The 16,273-nt window shown below is 32.8% G+C and overlaps 1 protein-coding gene across 1 annotated transcript; it reads left to right on the top strand.

Annotated features, from left to right (window-relative positions):
• Window positions 1-1,484: 1,484 nt before the first annotated feature.
• Window positions 1,485-1,949, top strand: LOC126880939 (uncharacterized). Its single transcript, XM_050645015.1, has one exon. It carries the CDS (start codon window positions 1,485-1,487, stop codon window positions 1,947-1,949), a length of 465 nt encoding a protein of 154 aa, XP_050500972.1.
• The last annotated feature ends 14,324 nt before the right edge of the window (window positions 1,950-16,273 follow it).

The raw sequence follows: 16,273 nt of genomic DNA, 5'->3' as shown, positions 1-16,273 counted from the left end.
GACCTAAAGCTAATGACAATTGTAGCGACTTTTCTTCATAATAACCTTCAATTAACCCTACCAGAAGAATTCGCTACTCCTCTTTAATCCTTATTAAACTTTGTGTAGTATTCTGTAAGCAACAAACTTTTGTGTGTTTTATTCAAGATATCAGCTAAAGAAACGTATTCTTCTGTAGTAGATGATCTTTCGCAGAATATAAAGCGTGTAGGTGTACTCTCTCTGGAAATTATTTGCGAAGTAGATAGTGAAGTGCTTGGATTGTTGAATGAAGATGCTTTCTCTCTGCATTGATTCACTAAAGGTAGTCCAATTTTCCAGTTGGTATTCAAACATGATGTAGGTACTCATATCGAAAATTTTCATGAGCAAATCTATGTGATGTCGTTGAATTACTTTTAAAATAAGAAAAACATTCTCTCCCGAAACAAACAATATTATGTGGATAAATTATTATTCATAATTTACTTTGCTTAATTGACTCTCACATATGAAATGATCTGACAGACAAAAATTTCCATAAAAATATTCCATATTTTTTAATAAATTCCAATTGAGTCCAATTGATTCTATATTTTCAGGTGAATTCTTGTTGGTATTGCCATCAACAATGTCACTTACTTCAGATTCACTTTGATGTTGATTTACAATGAAATGCTTGTTCTACACAAGCTGAAACAAAATAAATATATAAATATTTTCTCAAGTGACTTAAAATTTATTTCGACAACACCCCTACGGACAAGGCCGAGCAGTGATGAAGCGGAAGCCAGAAGCCAGGTATTAATGTCCTCCCCCGTAAAAGGTACGATTTTACTGGAGACAACAAGGTGGCTGGAAGACAACATAAATAAAACGATTTTATAAAAAAAACGTTTTTTGTATATGTAATGAAGCTGTGAAAATGTATAGATATCTAAGTAGGTTCATATTTACCTTATTTCTGTAATAGACACACGAAAAACTTCCTTCCAGTACAGTTCACCAAGAATAGCTGAAAGTCTGAAAATAACCACGCCCATGATGCGCATTCGTCATCCGACGGATCTCGCACTGAGCGTTCACTTAATATCTACCGTTTGTAACGTGAACAAGTCGGTACAGTCTGCGAAAATTTTTTTGTAAATATGAACCGCAAAGGAGAATCAATTTAAAATTTGCAAATTTTGTTCTGAAGCTATTTCCTTGAATCTGAAGGGAAAAGTTTTAAATAATCAGACACGGGAAGTGATAGCAAACGTGATTCATTTTATGATAAATGAAGCGAACAACAATGAACCGTGTAGAAATTTGAAAAAAGTGCAGGAACGTGTGGTATTGGCAACAGGTGTTAGTTTAAGCAGCATTCAAAAAATTGCTCGGGAAATGCAATTAATTGAAGATGGCGAATATTCCTCATTTGTAACTCCAAACAAAAAGAGAAAAAAAGCGCTTCAAAAACGTGCTTGGACGATTTTGATATAGGGCGTCTTCGACGTTATATAATGGATTTTTGTATAACACAAAAACAAGTCCCAACTGTGAAACGCATACACAGAACATTTGCAGAGGAGTACAACTACTCAGGTTCCATAGAAAGCCAACGAACAGTAATTAGAAAGATGGGATTTCGTTGGCGAAAAACCAGAACTAATAGAAAATTATTAATGGAAAATCCCAATATTCAACATCTTAGACTGAATTTCTTACGTAGTATGAAACGTTACAGGAACGCAAATCGCCCAATTATATACATGGATGAAACATACGTCCATTCATCTCATACCCACCAAAAGAGCTGGTCTGATAGTTCAAACAAGGGCATACAAAAACCAGTATCTAAAGGAGAGAGTCTTGTGATAGTGCATGCTGGAGGTGAAAGTGGTTTTGTTAAAAACACTTATCTGCGCTACAAACCTACTATAAAAACAGGAGATTATCATGATGCAATGAACTACGACAATTGCTAAAAGTGGCTTCAGGATAAACTGATACCAAATTTGCCCGCGAACAGCGTTTTAGTGATTGATAATGCACCGTATCACAGCGTACAAACTGAGAAATGTCCAACTATGTCTTCCAGGAAAGCAGAAATGCAGCAGTGGCTGACAACGCGAAATATTTCCTTTACAGATGACATGTTGAAATTTGAATTATACGACATTATAAAATTACACAAACCTCTGTTTAAAACCTAGAAAATTGACAAAATACTCTAGGATAAAGGACATTCAGTTTTACGGTTACCCAAGATATTATCCGGATTTGAATCCTATAGAGTTAGTATGGGCTTCTATGAAGCAATACGTCGCTGAAAAAAATGTCAGTTTTGATTTTAAATTAGTGAAAAGTTTGTGTGGACTGAATAAAACGATGACGACAAATGCTATGGAAATGGATACGAGAAAGGTTATAAATATCTCTTTTAACAAAAGGTACTGGTACAAAGACGGCTGCACATGGATTCGCTCCCGGCTTCAGGTAGGAAGACCTAACCCTTCGGTCATAACTTAACTTTCGGGTATGAGTTTCGGAGCGAACTCGTGTACAATAAAAGTGGTTTTATAGGGGTTGGGAGCGAACCCATGTGCGCCGACAAAGACACCATATTTATGCTTCACCGGGACCGAACATCTAATTTCTATTTATTACCCTACTGCTTACGCCCTTTTTCTCCGAAACCTTTTGGTCAGTATAATGGTAATATAAAGTATAAATAGTCAATATAAAAATATAATTTTTGGTTTATAATGCCATAATTTATAGCAACACAAGCGGTTTTTGTTGGATCTATTTTATTACATTTCACTTTGTAAAAAAATACTACAAATATACTGAAGAAAAGTAATGACAGTAATAATAATTGTGTACGGGACCTATTAGAAACTATTCAAACTTTACGTTTCTATATTTGTGTCTCCGATTGTACCTATATTTTAAAGTTCACCCGCGCGTACAGGCTATCTTTTTCCTTTCGAGTGCGTTCTCACTTCATTGTTCGCGCAGGCAGTTAGAATTTCAGACTTTCAGCTATTCTTGGTGAACTGTACGCACTACACTTGGACACAAGGAAATAAAATGATTCGGCAAATTCGAACAGAATCAGCAAGCTCGATTTAACACTATACAGGGTGTTTCATTAATAATTGTCCATATAGTAACTGCAGACACCTTAGCACAAATTAGGAAGATTTAACCTAAAATACTTAAATAAAATGTGGTTCCTTACTGAGTTACAGGGTGTTTTATCTAAAAATTTAAAAACTATTTGTGCTCAGCATTTTAAAACTATTTGACATATCCTTTTCATACTTAGCAGAAAATATAGGTACTCTACAAGCTACTAAATTATGTTAAACAAAAGTTTATGACTATTATCAGAGGCGTACGACGGGGGAAAGTGAATGCTTGACCCTTTCCAAATTCTACGCCACTGGCGAAATTGCTATTTTAGTACAATTTTTGGATACTCCACTACTTTTTATGAAAATAATATTCTCTTCATTCGTAACGATAAAGTCATTAGTTTTCGAGATATTTGAAGTTAAAAATGAAATGACACGGTTATTTTGATCAGTGTATTGTGTCGCTTCATTTTTAATTTCAAATATCTCGAAAACTAATCATTTTATCGTCACGAATGAAGAGTATATTATTAACATAAAAACTATTGCAAAATCAAAAAATTACACTAAAATAACAATTTCGTCAGTGGCGTAGAATTTGGGAAGGGTCAACCAGCCAGTATCCCTTGTCGTACGCCTTTGGTAGTAGCTAGAAACGTTTATTTATCTTAATTTAGTAGGGATTACAGTATCTACACTTTCTGCCAAGTATAATAATGATATGTCAAATACTTTTAAAGTACTGGGTACAAATAATTTTTAAATTTTAATCATATGAATCATATATCATAAATTAATCAAAATAACTGTGTCGTTTCATATTTAACTTCAAATATCTCGAAAACTAATGACTTTATGGTTACCAATGAAGAATATATTATTTACGTAGAAAGTATTGGAGAATCTAAAAATGGCACTAAAATAGTAATTACTCCAGTGGCGTAGACTTTGAGAAGGGTCAACCATTCACTATCCCCTGTCGTACGCCTCTGGTAGTAGCTAGAAACGTTTGTTTATCATAATTTAGTAGAGTGTCTAGTAGTCGCACTTTCTGATAAGTATGAAAAGGATACGTCGAATAGTTTTAAAATGCTGAGCAAAAATAGTTTTTAAATTTTTAGATAAAACACCCTGTAACTCAGTAAGGAACCACATTTTATTTAAGTGTTTTAGGTTAAATCTTCTTATTTTGTGATAAGGTTTCTCCAGTGACTACATGGACAATTAATAATGAAACACCCTGTATAATATGGAAAAGTCGGTATATAGCTCAAATTTTCAAGCAAAATAATTATTGTCCTAACAACTGCGAATATTCTCACCAGGAATGCATTGATTGTGATTATTAAAGGCATTAGTAGATTGATTAATGCATTTGTTGTTATAAACATTAGTTTACATCTTTAGAATAAGCATATTTATCTCTATGTTAACAACATTTGTACATTGTATTAATGAAATCTGTACGTTGTCACGATAAACCAAGTTAATTGTTTATAATCTGTTCATTCAAGAAAGTGTTTTGTTGCCACAATTAACATTATTATTAAATATACGAAACTAACTTATCGGCTGAATAAATTTAATGTTATTGATTAATAAACTCATAGTTATTTATTAGTTAGTCTATTAGTTAGTCAATAACATCGTTATAGAAAGGGTATCCTCCTATAAATACCTTGGAGCTTGCCTGGATCATACAGGCGATCAACAAAAGAAATATTTGCGAAATAACAAGGAAAATTTCCCAAAATTGCTGTGTGTGGCGAACTTTGAAAAATCAAATTTCGAAAACTGTGAATCCTAATGACCTCTACTAAACATAATTTTCAAGACAATATATGTAAGTTGTTTTTCTATGAAGCAATGTCTATACCTATATCCCCGTGGACAAAAGTTATTGGACAAAAAACAAAATTTCTTTCTTTTGGGTTCCTTTGTGCTTTTTCTTTTGAATATATTTTTGTAAAAAAAGTATCTTTGACATTAAAAAGTTATATTTAGATAGGAAATTTAACCAGGAATAATTTTTAAGTAGACGTGTTTGTACCAAAAGTGCATAGAACTCACCCTAATGTAACCTGTGCCCAGGGACTAATTCACCCATTTCTCAAAAACGCACCCCTTTAAATGGTAGCACTCCGCGGTTTTTTTATATATAGAGATTCATTGACCATATGAAATAATAAAACCCCGTTAACGTTGTAGTTCCTTTCTATAGTACATAATTAATAGCCTATTTGGTGTATTTGTTGTAAACTGTTGTATAGGTACTTAGAAATTAAATTTTCAATCAATTGATTCTTTCTTCTTTTCTCGTTTCTCATTTTCAATTATTTATTGTAAATAACTAATTAAGTCAAAACAAGCTGAAAATGCGAGCATTGTCATAACGAAAACTTTGTTTATTTACGTATTTAAATTCATAATATGCAAAATTACTATTAAGGAAAGTTGTTTAGAATTAAAAATTATATTTCAATTTCCAATTATATCATTCTAATTTAAATGTTGTGAACTATAAAGATACTTTACTCAAAATTCATATTTTTTTATATACCTCGTATAAAATTAATAAAATCTTATATGTGATGGTTGCATCATAAATCTTAGACCATGAAGAGTTTTTTTTGAAGAATAACTTTTCTTCATCAAATTAAAAATGCAAGAGTTATAAATGAAAATGATGATTTAAAATAAACTTTATTTTAGTTTTCAGTACCATCAAAAGCTTAGGTTAGACGAAATTTAGCCATTCACTACACCGTGGTCAGTATCTTGAGAAATAAGCGTTATTTTAAGAGTGCCACTCGTCTATAAAGTCACATAACTTTTTTTGAAGTTATACTTCTTTACGCACGAGGGTGAATTTTTACATTCCCTGGCGGATGCGCACACCGACAGTATATTAGTCAATTACCGTTATACAGGGTGAGTCATGAGGAACTGTACATACTCCTACCTCGTATAGAGGCTCATATGGGGAATAACAAATGACCATTAAAAAGTGCCTGCTCCCCTTGTTTAATAATATACAGGGCGAGTTTCGCATTTTGACAGAAATTTATATTCGTCATAATTTTTGAATGGTCAGATCGATGTGTCTCTTATTTTGGTCAATCGTTACACTATTACCACCTAATCAACTGATTTATTCGAACTAGAAAAAAATCAGGTCCGGCTTTAAAAAATTAGTTCGTTTGGGTCTTAAAAAATTTCACCCTGTATACGCTTTTTGAAAACTCTAATATGCATTTTACAAGGCAATTAAAATGGCATATTTATTTTTTCCCCACACGATTACTTAATTTTTTAGAAAAAAATCAAATTTGACTATGAATAATAATTAAAAGTTTGGTAAAGTGAACCATAGATTTAAAAAAATTTACTTTTATTACAAAAATAAATTTTTTTTGAACAAATATTTAATTTATGTTACCACCCAATCAACTGATTTATTCAAACTAGAAAAAAATTAGGCCCGGATTTAAAAAATTATTTCGTTTGGTCTTAGAAAAATTTCACCCTGTATACGCTTTTTGAAAACTCTAATATGAATTTTACAAATTAGACAAATAGGTAATAAAAATGGCATATTTATTTTTTCCCCACACGATTACTTAATTTTTTATTAAAAAATCAAATTTGTCAAAATCGGAATTTTAACCTAAAAATGAAAAAAAAAAGGTGAAATCACGGTTTAACTCGCTACAACGTTCCATTTATAATTTTTTTTTTCGGAAATTTTTACAGCATATATATCTCCTACCGTTGTGAAGACTATGACAATTGTTGTAGGCTTTCAGTCTTCTTCTCGTAAAAGTTATGAATTTTTAAAAATAAAAGGTGCAGCTTCGTGAATTGCAAAGTCAGATCGCAAAAATTAAGTAAAAAATATTAAAATTTATCTATTTGATCACGTCTATGTTAAACTATAGAGTCAAAAGAGAAGTGTTATGGGGTGTTTTAGATCTAGACGTGTTATAGAAAAAAAAATGGTGAAACTTTTAATTATAAGAAAAACGTTTTTTAATTTTTTTTTATTTTTATGGTAAAATTGCGATTTTGACAAATTCGATTTTTTAATAAAAAATTAAGTAATCGTGTGGGGAAAAAATAAATATGTCATTTTAATTGCCTATTTGTCTAATTTGTAAAATTTATATTAGAGTTTTTAAAAAGCGTATACAGGGTGAAATTTTTTCTAAGACCCAAACGAACTAATTTTTTAAAGCCGGACCTGATTTTTTTCTAGTTTGAATAAATCAGTTGATTGGGTGATAACATAAATCAAATATTTGTCTAAAATTTTTTTTTAAATCTATGGTTCACTTTACCAAATTTTTAATTCATAGTCAAATTTGATTTTTTTATAAAAAATTAAGTAATCGTGTGGGGAAAAAATAAATATGTCATTTTAATTGCCTATTTGTCTAATTTGTAAAATTAATATTAGAGTTTTCAAAAAGCCGATACATGGTGCAATTTTTTCTAAGAAACAAACGAACTAATTTTTTAAAGCCGGACCTGATTTTTTCTAGTTTGAATAAATCAGTTGATTAGGTGGTAATAGTGTAACGATTGACCAAAATAAGAGACACATCGATCTGACCGTTCAAAAATTATGACGAATATAAATTTCTGTCAAAATGCGAAACTCGCCCTGTATATTATTAAACAATGGTAGCAGACACTTTTTAATGGCCATTTGTTATTCCCCATAGGGGCCTCTATACGAGGTAGGGGTATGTACAGTTCCTCATGACTCACCCTGTATATGATCGGTCCGTTCTACTCTTCTATTTCTTGTCCACTCTTTGATATTCTCCACCTTTCATCTTCGTCGTATATCTGTACTTCTAGCTCTATCCCATAGTGTCTTCCCATCGATATTTGTAAGGGTTTCAACTCTGTTTTTACTAGCATTCTTTTTGTCCTCTGGGTCAGGTCGGGATTCTTTCGCATGTCATAATAATTGGTCTGATGACTGTTTTATAAATTCTGCCTTTCATTTCTTTCCCGACAGTTGTACTTCTCCAATGCTCCAGGCAACTTGCCGCACTTTTTGCACGTACAAAAATATTGCATAATACCGGGTGTCCACTTATATTTTCCCCCATTTTAACTGCCTATAACTTCTAAACGGCTCAAGATAGAAATATGCGGTTTTCACTGAAATGTTTTATTTTAGTAAAAGTTTTGTCTGAATGGATGGAATTTTTTATATCGCTTTCAAATACGAAATAAAAAATGGCGGATTTTTGAAAAGAACTTTGTTGACTTTTTTTTAATGGAACACCCAGTATATTCTTTTGTAAATTGAAAGAAAGGTCATTCACCTATCTAGCGATATAAAGTTTTTCAAAATCGGTTGTCAAATCACTGAGTAATTAATTTTTAAAATGAGAGGTGCAACGTGGATATCACATACCTAAATAACATAACTAAGCAAGTTATGTGATTTCCACATTGCATCTCTCATTTTAAAAATTAATTGCTCAATCATTTGACAACCAATTTTAAAAAATTCTATATCGCTGGATAGATAAATGACCGTTTTTTCAAGTTTTCAGGTAAATGACCATTTTTTATGTCGCTTTTAAATAAAAAATGGCGGATTTTTGAAACAAAAACGTTGTTGACTTTTTTTATTAAAACGCCCAGTATATTTTTTGTGTCTTGAAAAAACAGTCATTTACCTATCCAGCGATATAAAATTTTTTAAAATCGGTGGCCAAATGACTGAGCAATTAATTTTTAAAATGAGAGATGCAATGTGGAAATCACATAACATAATATCATTTTACTCAGTTTATGTTATTTAGGTATGTGATATCCACGTTGCACCCCTCATTTTAAAAATTAATTACTCAGTGATTTGACAACCGATTTTAAAAAACTTTATATCGCTGGATAGGTGAATGACCTTTCTTTCAATTTACAAAAAAATATACTGGGTGTTCTATTAAAAAAAAGTTAACAAAGTTTTTTTCAAAAATCCGCCATTTTTTATTTCGTATTTGAAAGCGATATAAAAAATTCAATCCATTCAGACAAAACTTTTACTAAAATAAAACATTTCAGCGAAAACCGCATATTTCTATCTTGAATCGTTTAGAAGTTATAGGCAATTAAAATGGGGGAAAATATAAGTGGACACCCGGTATTTTGAAATTATTGTCTGAAATAAAATTTTTTGTTCTACCCCCAGTGCCATAGGAATATTCTTTTCCGAATGTAATGTTTTGAAGTATCATACAGGGTGAGTCATGAGGAACTGTACATATTCCTACCTCGTATAGAGGCTCCTATGGGGAATAACAAATGACCATTAAAATGTGTCTGCTCCCATTGTTTAATAATATACAGGGCGAGTTTCGCATTTTAACACAAATTCGTCATAATTTTTGAATTGTCAGATCGATGTGTCTCTTATTTTGGTCAATCGTTACACTATTACCACCTAATCAACTGATTTGTTCAAACTAGAAAAAAATCAGGTCCGGCTTCAAAAAATTAGTTCGTTTTGGTCTTAGAAAAAATTTCACCCTGTATACGCTTTTTGAAAACTATAATATTAATTTCATAAATTAGACAAATAACCAATTAAAATGACATATTTATTTTTTTCCCCACACCGTTACTTAATTTTTTATAAAAAAATCAAATTTGACTATAAATTAAAAGTTTGGTAAAGTGAACCATAGATTAAAAAAAAATAACTTTTATTACAAAAATTAATTTTTTTTGAACACATATTTAATTTTTATTTGACCACCCAATCAACTGATTTATACAAACTAGAAAAAAATCAGGCCCGGATTTAAAAAATTAGTTCGTTTTAGTCTTAGAAAAAAATTTACCCTGTACACGCTTTTTGAAAACTCTAATATGAATTTTACAAATTAGGCAAATAGGCAATTAAAATGGCATATTTATTTTTTCCCCACACGATTACTTAATTTTTTTATAAAAAAATTAAATTTGACTATAAATAAATAAACGTTTGGTAAAGTGAACTATAGATTTAAAAAAAATAATTTTTGTTACAAAAATTAATTATTTTATTTAATTAATTTTATTAATTAATTATTAGGACTATGTACAGGTCCTCATGACTCACCCTGTATAAATGGTATAATCGGATTTAAATTTGATATGGGTTATATCGCACACCTAGTTCAATTGTGCCACAACTGCAAAAAATTCGAATTTTGGGTTAAGGCTGTAAAATATTGCCTATATAATGGCCCATCTAATGCAATACAGCCTGAACTAAAATATTGTTTTGGATAAGTATAAAGTAAGTTATTTCGGTATTTCACTGTAGGGTTTTTGGAGGTATTGAAAATGCAATATGGCCATAACTGGGAGATGTGGCGATAATATACACTGCCACAATACAACCGATGTAATTCAATACGTTCAATACGACCACAACTGCAAAAATCAAGAGAGATGTGGCGATAATATACGCTGCCATAATACAACCGATATAATTCAATAAGGCCACAACTGCAAAAATCAATTGATTTTTTCATTATATTGCCGCCGTATCTCCTAGGTATCGTTTTATAAATGACTTTCTTCACAATGCAATATCGCCATAACTATCAAAATAATAATAACGTTTTATTTTTAATAAATTGTAATAAGATCCAGCCAATAAGTGTATAATTTACTACCTTAATTGTAATTTTGAAGCAAGTCATTCTCAAAATAAATTATTTACAGGGCAAAACGCGTTTACTACAGAACGTTTTGCCCATTTCTCGAGAATATTGTGTTTTGCACTTGTGGCACTATTGAACTAGGTGTGCGATATGGTGGCCAATATAATGTTTAGATTGAATCTCTCACTAAGCTATTGCAATGGGATATAGATGGATTTTTCCATCGACTACCTATCTTACAAAAACTTATTTCTGAATTTTCTATTGAAATAATATGTCTCCAAGAAACAAACTTAAACTCACAAAAAAACTATAATAATAAATATTTTACCATTTTAAGAAAAGATAGGGTACATGACAATAATTATTCTTCAGGTGGAGTTATGACACTTAACCCAGTTACTGTAACTTACACAGTTAAAAATTCTTTGGTTGCAAATGATTTTCCCGTTAATAGTAATATCGAAGCTATAGTTATAGAGATTACAGCTCCTGTTCCAATGTATATATGCAATGTTTATATTCCATCTAGTTCCTCAGTTACGTATGAAAATTTAAAAAATCTTATCGAACAGATACCGTCTCCCCGAATCATTGTAGGCGACTTTAATGGTCATAATTTTATTTGGGATTCGAAGAATACTGATCGCAGAGGAAAACTTCTAGAAAAGGTATTGCAAGATCTTCAATTAAATTTCCTAAATAACGGGTCACCTACAAGATTTAACATCTGTACTGGAGAATCCTCCGTGATAGATTTAAGTTTGTGCGATCCAGGTATCGCTCCATGTCTCTCTTGGAATGTTCTCCAGTATACCTATGGTAGTGATCACCATCCTATTTTAATTGATAATCTCTCAGGTCATCCTTGTCCAATATCTTTCTTGTCCAAATGGAATATAAATTCTGCTAAGTGGAACGAATTTGAAAACTATATAGATAAATTTGGAAAATTTTGTAATGAGCTATAATATAAATGAATTTTTGAGTGCTTTTAATGGTGTCATCTTACAGAGTGTGAAGCTCTTCATCGGCAAAACAAAGCCCGTAAAAAATCACGTCCCTGTGCCTTGGTGGAATTCGGAGTGTAGCGAAGCCATACGTGCCAGCAAAACAGCTTTTAATAGATTTAAAAAGCACAAAACGCTTGAAAATAAAATAACCTGCAAAAAGATGAAGGCTAGAGCTCAACGTTTAATAAACCAAACAAAAAAATCCAGTTAGGCACAATATGTCTCTAGTATTAACAGTTTCACTCCAGTAAGAGGAGTATGGAAGAAAATTCGTAAAATTTCCGGCATAATGGGGTCACCCCCAATATCTAGTCTTAAATCTACAGAATGTTAATAAGATCAAAACTAGATTATGGATCAATTGCCTACGCCTCTGCATCCCCCATATTATTAAAACAGCTAGACTCTGTACAAAATACAGCACTTAAACTATTTCTTGGTACATTCCGAACATCACCTGTAGGAAGTTTATATAGTGAAAGTGGAGAGCCTTCCTTATATCATCGACGAATTTCCTTAACTTTGTCACATGAAACGTCAATAGCTTCAAACGTAAACAAACCTCTTTTCAATAACACATTCACTAATAAATATATACATTTCTTTACCAATAGTACTAACCACAAACCTTACTATGAGCAAGTACGGTGTTACCTGAGCTGTGTCGACGTCGAATTCCCAGATATTCTTCCAATCAATATTAAAAACCCCTCACCTTGGTTAATTAATACTCCCAATATAAATACTGCTCTAACACAATTTGACAAACCTATTAATAGTCATGCAGAGATCCAGCACAATATAGATTTAGTTCTCAAAGAGAATTATGAGTATTGTTACAAAATGTTTACAGACGCATCAAAGTGTGAGAGAGGAGTAGGTGCTGCCTTCTTTACCCCAAGCAATATTTATAAATTTCATCTCCCATCCTACTTTTCGATTTTCTCAGCTGAGATCTATGCAGTGCTCAAAGCTATCATGCATATCAATTCTAATGACATTTCTAATTCAGTTATCTTAAGTGACTCACTAAGCACTCTTCAAACCCTTAAACAGATCTATCCCAAAGGTCCTATTGAGAAACACATTAAATTCGAACTGATGCAGGCTCAAGAAAACGCTAGACGAGTCAGATTTATATGGATACCATCCCACATTTGCATTGCAGGCAACGAAAAATCTGACCAGTGCGCGAGTGAAATTGACGTATGTGCCGATATAGAAAAAGATGAGTGTCGAAATACCGCGAGTGATATAAAAGCTTACATTAAGAATCGTGTTTTGTGCAAGTGGAAAAACAAATGGCAATCGTCTCAAACGTCACTGAGACTAATTAAAAATGACATTACAGCCTGGGAACCGTCAATTCGTAACAGAAGAGAACAGTTGGTGATAACTCGATTGAGAATTGGACACACGAGACTTACTCACTCATATTTACTGTCTAAAAGCGATCCACCTGTATGTAAAATGTGTAATGTACAAATTACTGTTAATCATTTGTTAATTGTATGCCCCCGTTTTGCCAATTATCGCGCCATGTTGAACATACCTAACTGTATAAGTAATTTATTGGGCACTAATTGTTCAACGGACAATATTATAAAATTTCTAAAATCCACAGGAATATTTTATAGAATTTAGCATTGTATTCTGTAGCCGCCGCTAATCACCATCAAGGTGGATGCGGCTGTATTTCTAAATAAATAAATTTTTTTTTTGATATTCTGGAATATAAAGGTACTTACTTTACTCTTTAACGAAATTTATATTTTTGACATACCTCGTATAAAATTGATAAAAGTTGATATCTGATGGTTGAGTTTTAAATTTTAGACTACGCAGAGCATTTTATGAAAAATAATTTTTTTTTCGTAAAATTGATAATAAAAAAGACTCCCATATGGTCCCTAGCTACGCACACATACTGTATAAGAGCTTCTGTTTAAGAATTTTCAAATTGTACTGCCATATTCGGATTCAGCATATTCAAAAGCAAAATAAAAACATATTTGATCTAAGTGAAATGATGAATGCAACACTATTTTTAAAATTATTTATACAAAATAATTATTGTCACTGTTTAAACAATTAAAAAACAATTAGCAGCAAAATCTGTGAGTAGAACTTTTTACTTTAACATGTATATAAACTAACAAAAAAAGTTTTAGAAAAATATAAGCTTGTTTGCATTTTTCCGAAACAATGCACATTTTCGTTCTATATTGACTCCCCTTTTAACGAATTCCGAATTTCATAAAGTCACCACGTGTATTTAAATGAAGCGGAAAATTCAGAACAAAGAAGACTCAAAAAAGTAAAAAATCTAATTGTTTCTTTGACACACACGTGAATATTCGAATACTCTCGTTCTGGATAGGTGGAAATGAAAATTGACGGAGAAGAAATAATGAGACAGCATCGTCAGCGAAAGTCACCATATAAGGGATCCATTACAAAGATGTTTGTGACTGATACATCACGTTTCAAAGACCTATACGAGGGACGTTATCGTTATATCCAACTCATACTTTGAAATATTAACAACTCAAGTAACATCCGAATGACTTTCAGACTTCTTCAAGTGATTGAGAGTTCGAAATGGGGTTGACAATAATAGGCAAGATTTCGATGGGTTGAAGACTTGCCTTGGATTTTTTACTTATGCATGCGTTTTGTTAGAGAGACAATTTATAAACTTTTATTAAAATGTGTTTATAAAAATGTGACCAAATAATAGTTTATAAAACAAAATATATAAACATATAATTGTTTAAAGGCTATTTTTGAATTCTATTTCAAGTAGGGATGGGAAAAATCTACGGGTTATAACCTAAAACCGGTTCTTTACTCCGCAATAATCGGTTTTTCCGGTTGTTTAATTTGCATCTGAAGGTTGTGGACTCTCGCTTAGGCAATATGCCTCTTCAAGGTTATTGTGGACGGGGTGAGTTCAAGATCAGCTTGAGTTCCCAACACCTCCGTATCCTAGCACCTCTTCTTCCTTTGTCTTTCTGTAGCAAGCCTGCACCGAAAGCACAATTTATGGATAACAAACAATTCCTTTTAGCATTTTGGCTTTTTTATATCTTTTTTAGAAAACGGGTGGAGGTTAGCTGTGGCTATATCCTCACCAACGAGATGGTATCATTATGCAATAATATTGGGAGACCACAGAGAACCAATCTCCCCTGTCCTTATAGTTAGGCTTTTGATGAGTTTACGAGAGTGCTCACTTTTCAGTATACCTACAGATCCAAACCAGCCTGCGTCGTTCAACAGCGGAAGATGGCGCAGAGGTTACAACCCAGACAATATATTTGTCAGCGACAGAATTGGAGACCAGGTGACAAAAATCGTTGGAAGCGCCCTCCCAAAGACACAGCACAGACCAATAATTTGTCTTTAAAGCGCGGCAATCAGATACGAAATTGTTCCTTTCAAGAGAAGGTTCAACTTTACTAAAGCAAAATGGGAAAAATTCTCTAAAGCATTGGATCAACAAGTTTCCCACTTAGAACCTTGACCTGATTCATACGATAAATTTGTAGAAATCGTAAAGCAAGTATCACGGAAATGTATCCCTACAGGTTGTCGAACTGAGTACATAGCGGGGTTCAATGAAGAATATTTAAACCCCTACTTAAAAGATATGAACAGCTATATGAACAAGACCCTTTCTCGGAAGCAACAATACAGGCTGGAGAGGAAATGTTACTTGCGATATCCGTCAACGGAACGGAAAGGTGGTGCAAGCTGGTCACGAGTCTGGACATGAAACAAAACAGCAGACGTGCCTGGAAGCTGATTCGGAATCTTGGCAACTATCCCGCTGCTCCGGCAGTCAACATGACAGAAGTCACCCCCGACCAGATAGCCCATCGTCTTCTAATGAACGGTAAGACGACATTAAGAAAGAACAAGGTGAGAGCTCAACGGAATATCGACAAAGAAAGAGATGTTCTAGGTACCTCTTTTTGTCTAGAGGAGATAAGAGGAGCGATCCACCAAATGAAAGATAATAAAACGGCTGGCCTGGACGACATACGAACAGAACAAATAAAGAACTTAGAAATAAAAACCGTAGAGTGGCTCGTAAAAATGATGAATTGCTGCATCCGTACATTACAAATCCTCAAAATCTGGAGGACAGCTAGAGTGGTAGCCCTCTTAAAACCAGGGAAGGATCCGGCGGATACAAAGAGTTTTAGACCTGTCTCTCTTTTGTGCCACCTTTTCAAGGCATTTGAAAGAATGATAATGATCCGGATCGCTGAATATATGGAGACTAAAATTGTTCCAGAATAAGCAGGATTCATACCCGGAAAGTGCTGCTGCAGTCAAATTCTTAATCTCACCCAACATATTGAAGATGGTTGTGAACGGAAAGAAATAACAGGAGTAGCGTTCATAAACCTAACTGCCGCCTATGACACAGTTAACCATCAACGGCTACTCGCAAAACTCTACGAAACTACAAAGG

Source organism: Diabrotica virgifera, chromosome 2, assembly GCF_917563875.1.
Source record: "Diabrotica virgifera virgifera chromosome 2, PGI_DIABVI_V3a".
Classification (NCBI taxonomy): Eukaryota; Metazoa; Arthropoda; class Insecta; order Coleoptera; family Chrysomelidae; genus Diabrotica; species Diabrotica virgifera.
This window is presented reverse-complemented; position numbering and strand designations above follow the sequence as displayed.